General features: G+C 49.8%; 1 protein-coding gene and 1 pseudogene across 1 annotated transcript; both read right to left on the bottom strand.

Moving 5' to 3' along the window:
* Positions 1-276: 276 nt before the first annotated feature.
* LOC123081193 (uncharacterized) lies at positions 277-415 on the bottom strand (annotated as a pseudogene).
* Positions 416-3,240: 2,825 nt separating this feature from the next.
* On the bottom strand, positions 3,241-4,082 carry LOC123075845 (abscisic stress-ripening protein 1). The gene is made up of 2 exons (XM_044498352.1): positions 3,730-4,082; positions 3,241-3,639 (listed from the first exon to the last, which is right to left on the bottom strand). Exons 1-2 carry the CDS (start codon positions 3,865-3,867, stop codon positions 3,475-3,477), a joined length of 303 nt encoding a protein of 100 aa, XP_044354287.1. The 5' UTR covers positions 3,868-4,082; the 3' UTR covers positions 3,241-3,474.
* Positions 4,083-6,000: the final 1,918 nt, after the last annotated feature.

Genomic DNA, 6,000 nt, shown 5'->3' with positions numbered 1-6,000 from the left:
ACTGGATGGGCTCATTGGCCCGATTGTTGTTGGAGAGTGCGGGGCCTCCTGGACCTCCTGGAGCCGGGCGAGCCCCCTTGTTGTTGGGGTAGAAAGGACGCCCGCCCGTCTGCTTCTTCTTGTAGCCGCCCCCGCCGCCGTTCTGCTTTCTGTAGCCACCGCCGCCGCTTGGTTTCTGCGACGAGGGAGGACCACCGCGGCGTGCAGCAGTGTTTGCAGAGGACTTGAAGCCCCCCCCCCCCCTGCCGGACCCACCAGAGAAGAGCTCCACGCGCTAGTCAAAATTACAGACCTGCGCATAGAGGAAGTCGACGGTGACAGGATCCGTGCGGGCGTCGAGAGCCGAGACTAACGAGTTGTAGTCAAGATCCAGCCCAGCGATGATGAAGGAGACGAGTTCATCCTCGTCCAAGGGCCTTCCGGCGGCTGCTAGTTCGTCCGCAAGCCCCCTCATCCGTGCGAAGTACGCCGGGGCAGACTGGTTTCCCTTCTAGGTATTTGCTAGGGAGATGCGAAGATTATTTATACGGGAACAAGATTGCGATGCAAACATGTTACCGAGAGAGGTCCACAAGGCATATGATGTCCTGATGGAGATGACAGAGACCAGCACGTCCCTCGTCAGATTGTTGAGGATGTGACCGAGGACCTGCTGATCCTGTCTAACCCACGCGTCGTAGGCTGGGTTGGGGACGGTCTGGTCCTTCCCATCCTTGTCCTTGGTGACTATGAGCTTCGCTGATGCCTCGATGGATCCGTCGAGGTAGCCGTACAGGCCGGCGCCAAGGAAGTGAGGCACTATTTGTGCCCTCCAGAGAAGGTAATTCTCCATGGTAAGCTTCTCTGCGACCTGACCAAGGCCGGAGAAGGTGGGTTCAAGGAGGAGGACGCCATGGGAGAGGTTCTTTTGGTAGATGGGATTTTTGTTTTCAGAACGTACGGGAAGAGTTGGCTCTGATGACCATGTAAGTTTTGCAGGAAGCGTTCTACCCTCATGAGGAGGGCCGCGTTCTATTTATTGATCGATGGGGCTTATCCCATAACCGGCATACAAATCTTGAAATACAAGGTATGGAGAGATAGAGATGAACTTAAACTAGATTACAGAATTTATCTTTAAGTCAAACTCTAACTACTTCCTATATGCGCCGGTCCAGGAGACTTGAATATCTTCAACAAGTAGTAGATTTCTTCCTGTTCGAGCAGGTTTTCCATTTGGATATGAATTTCATGTTGTCGTGAAATAGCCTCATATGTTAGCGGGCTGGACCTTACTTACTAATTCCCGGAGTTTAGTCCGAGGCCCCTTCAAAACCTCCTTGCCCCAGCGGTGTAGTGTACTGTGAACGTCCAATGTGAGCTGCTCTAGAGTCGCCAAACCATGCATCTTCCCGCCCTCCCATGCAGTTTGGACAATTGTCTTGACGTCCTCTCCGGCAAGCCACCACGCTTCGAGTTTCCGTGGTCCACTAGGCCCTCTCTGTTGCAGGCCTAGCTGGAACTCGTCCACCAAAATCGGGTGATGATCTGATTTGTCGAAGGGTTCTTTTTTCTTGCGGGTGAAAGGGTTCATTTCACACATCGACCATTCCCACTGCTCATTCATGTATATGACCCCCTGCACCACGAGAAAATATCACCACTGTAACCAAGACAATCCAGATTGTAATCATTAAGGGCATTACTAAATGGTTGCATACAACGTTGGCGGCGTGCAACTCCCCACTCTTTCTCATGAGCATGCGAGATTACGTTGAAGTCACCTTGAGCTGGATTATTAACCTTGTCCTAATTGTCAATTAAGGGAAGAGATAATGTTGATAACGGAATATGGGTGAATCTTCTTCATTTTTTAACTCTAGGTGATGTTTTTTGGTCTATCTGCTTGATTCTAATTATGGCTCTTAGCTGATTTAGCGACTGCAGAATTATAAGTTCTCTAAAATGTAAATACAACTAATATGATTTAACCTATATGAGACAACAGATCTGGCGTCGTGAGGTGCGGGCTGCGCGTGGAGCGCTAGATTGGTGGCAGCGGCCACTGGTGGGGAAGGCGCCTCCTACCCTTTGGCGGGTGGTAGGCTCGGATGCTGCGGTGTGCCGTGCCTGGTCGCGTGGGCGGCGGGCCGGCGGCGGGCGTGGAGCTGGTTCCAGGGGATCCCCGTTTGCCCCTCGGAGCCGATCTGAAGATGGCGTTCCCTCCCCCTCGCTTCTCATCTTGCCCTCCAGTCCTAGATGCCGGCGGCTGGCCTCCTTTTGCTGGATCTGGTGGCTGGTGGTGCTAGGAGCTCTGGTTCGGGGTAACCCCTTGGCCGGCGGCGGTGGCCACGGTGTCAGCGACGCTCCGGGCGTCGTCCCCTCTCTTGTAGGTGGCATCGAGATCCTGCTCCTGCACTCCACCAACATACCCCGGGTGAAAGCCCAAAATCTTTGGATTGGGCGGTGACGGCGCACCGGCGTCGTTGTTCTTCTTGAAGGCGCCGCCTTGGGATGGTGGAGGTGATGGCTGGGGCTGCGACGTTGGTGCTGGGTCGTCAGTGTTCTTCAGTGGTGTTCCCGCTCGGCGGCTTGCAGTGGGCGTCATGTTTCCTTCCAGCGATGGTGGTGTGGTCTGGGTTGCAGCTCTGCGAGGGGTGGTCGCCATGCTTGTGTCTTCTCCTTGGCAACCGGCTTGACCTGCTCATGAGTGTTCAGGGGTGAGCGGCTCTGCCAGCCGACGGCGTAGCGTCCTCCGATCCGGGACGAGAAGGCAGGGGGCCTTCTTTGGCGGTGAAGGGCGGATCAGCAGTGTTGACCTCATGGGAGTTGACGGAGTGTGTTCTTCCAGCGTTGTGTTGCTTCCTTGGCCTCATCTCATCATGGCACGAGCTGGAGCTCGCTGAAGGCTTCGATGCTCAAGCTTGCTTGGTGCATTCGAATCTTGTTAGTTGTTCCGTAGTGTCTTGTATCTTTGTCGTTTTGTTCTTTCGATTGTATGCTGGATGTTTGCTTGGTGGTTGCTTTATATATAAAGCGGGACGAAAGCCTTTTTCGGTAACAAGACCAACATGTTACGGTAGCAAAGCAAACACTCAATTAGGACGGTGGTGACGTGAACCCAAGAAAGTACTCCATGACATTAAGTAAATCTTGTAATAATGTTGGCCTTTTACAATGGAGATCCATTCTATTTCTGAACTCGCAAAAAAAAGATACATGCTATTTCGAAAGAAGACATTTAGATTATTAGAGGAGATGTGCCCGAAAGAAGACATTTAGATTATTAGAGGAGATGTGCCCAAACATGTACAAGAATGTACCAACATACTATGCCACAACGACGTCAATGGCCTAGCATGAATCAAAAATAATAAACATACCAAACAGCAATATAGTACTATGGAACAAGACAACGAGATGAATGAATGTAACCGGCCGTACATATAAGATAACTAGCTAGGGTCTATGTGTGCATATGCATCCATGAATGCATCAGTGGCGGTGGGCATGACGAGCGTGCTTCCTGGCCTCTTTCTTCTTGTGGTGCTCGTGGATGGCGAATCCCGCGCTGCCAGCAGCGACTGTGGCGGCGATCTTCTCCTTGATCTTGTGCGACCTTGCGTGCTCCGGGTCCTTCCTCGCCTCGTGCTTCTCGTGCTGTATACCATGAAGTGATTATCAGTTGTAGTTAACCATTACGTGAGATTACGTAGGCAATAAGGAAGGCGTGAGGTGTTTGGGGTGTACCCTTGCGTATGCTCCGGCGGCGACGGCGCCGAGCTTGGCCAACTTCTCCATGTGCTTGTGATGCTTCTCCTCCTTGCGGTACTGCTCGCCGGCGGCCTCGGTCTTGCCACTGCTGCTGCTGCTGCTGTGGCGGCCCATCACCAATTAGCCTTCCGAGCTCTCAACGGAGTACGTCCGTATGCGTGCGTACGCACTCGCGTGCCTTGTGTAGTCCACGGGTACAGGAGGAATGGAGGATGAGGATCTGTGTATGACTGTATGTGTGTTTGTGCCTTGTGTACTTGTGCCTTGTGTGATCGATGGGTATACTTACAGGAGGAATAGAGGATGAGGATCCGTGTATGACTGTATGTGTGTTTGTGATATGTGCTTGACATGAGGGCATGCATGGCTCTTTATATAGGAGGATCTGTGTACGGGCGCAACATGCAGCTCGCGCGTACGTACGTGCGCTCCTTCCTCTTACGCGTTCTCAATTTTCAAGCAATTATTGAGCCTTGTTCATATCGATACCGACCGATCGCAGATATATTTCGCTTTCGTAGTGTGGCTCGATCAATCGCCCTCGCGTTTTCTTCTTCAGATAGAAAATGACACTCACGCGGCTAGATTTCTAGTAGAAACGGAAACTAGTCGAAGACGACCGAGTTCGTTTGCATTCTAGCTTAACCGCGTCGGCCGACCGGTCGGTGCAACACGGCTAAGGATTTATTTTTTTATTTTTTTGCCCGGAACGGCTACGGAATTTTCGACCCGACTAAGTAACTTGTAACTAAGCAAGACGTACGTGCTTCCAAAAAAAAAGCAAGACCTACGTGTCGCTAGCTCGTGTGGACGTACGTGCATCTACCTTAAAAGTCATTCCTCTCTAAAGAAATATTTCTCCGGCCCAAAATAAGTGACTTAAGTTTTTACTAACTTTAGTACAAAGTACTACTATAATTGAGACACTTATTTTGAAACGAAGAAAGTATAAGATAGGGTCTAAACATTCTTATATTTCTTTACAAATGGAGTAACATTTTTCTTTTCAAAACGTATCCGTACCTGAAGTATCATCTACAGTATCCATCCATAGAACAAAAAGGAGCCAAAGGCGAACCAACCTGTAGTAGGAAGGTTAGGAGGACGGTATTATCTCTAGCGCACCAGGACTCAAGTCCAAAATTTGACACCGGTGCTCGTATTTTCATGGATTTATTTCACGTCCTTCGGCGTTGTGTGTTCAGGAAGAGGAGACGTTCCCGTCGATTACGAAGGCGTCTGTAGCGACTTCGTCAATCGCAAGATGAGGTTCTGGTTCAGTCTCTCGAAGATGCTCATAAGAGTAGGATGAGTGTATGTACATATGTATGAGCATTTGCGTCTGTACTATGTCCAAAAGTAGCAGCAAGAAGACGGTCATTTTTCGCATTCAATTAAGTAGCAGTTGTTGTTTTCAACATAAAAAAAACTAGTAATTTCGCCACATGCACATGTGGTAAGCTGCCAAAGTACTCTCCTCACGAGAAGCCTTTTCTTAGACACCCTTTGACTTTTCTATTGCCAGTAATCTCATGATGGATTACCATTAAAAAGTCACATGATGAGTTAGGGCATCCCAACGCCAACCTTCAAACCGTCCGCATACGTTCGGACTGTGCTGTGTGGATGTACTGTGCCATCCAACGCGGTTCTGCATCGGTCCGTCGACGGGTCCGGACGTCTGTTTTCCCGTAAATCGGAACCAAACGTAGGTGGGCTTTGCAAGAGTCCTGACATCTGGATGACCAACAAAAAACCGCCATGTATCGTCTCTACTCTGCGTCTGCCCATGATGGCTAGTATTTAGTGGAATGCAATGTGATAATTGCAGTGAATAGCTAGCGCTTTGGCGGAAGGTAGTACTGAATAATACATTTACATTTGGTGAAATGTGCTAATTAGTATTTTAATTAATCAAATTAGGCATTTATTTGGCGAAATGTGCTCATATCATTTGGCGGAAGGTTGGCTTCCGCCATGGCATGGCGTGCTTAGTAGCCTTGCTTTGATTTGGCGGAAGGTTCGCTTCCGTCATGGTGGTGTGCTTAATAGCCTTGCTTAGTGTGCTTTTAGTAGGTTCATTTAGCCAAATGTTTCGTCAGATGTTTTGAATATATGCGGCTATGGTTGGATGGCCGTCTCCCGCATCCTTATACGCGGACTGGTCCCCATGTCTACGGACAGATGCCGGAGCGAATTTGCGAGTCAGCATTGGAGATGCCCTTAGCTTTCCTTTTTAATTTTATT

This window comes from Triticum aestivum, chromosome 3D (assembly GCF_018294505.1).
Source record: "Triticum aestivum cultivar Chinese Spring chromosome 3D, IWGSC CS RefSeq v2.1, whole genome shotgun sequence".
In the NCBI taxonomy this organism is placed as follows: Eukaryota; Viridiplantae; Streptophyta; class Magnoliopsida; order Poales; family Poaceae; genus Triticum; species Triticum aestivum.
The sequence above is the reverse complement of the archived record's forward strand: the minus strand, read 5'-3'. Positions and strand labels throughout refer to the sequence as shown.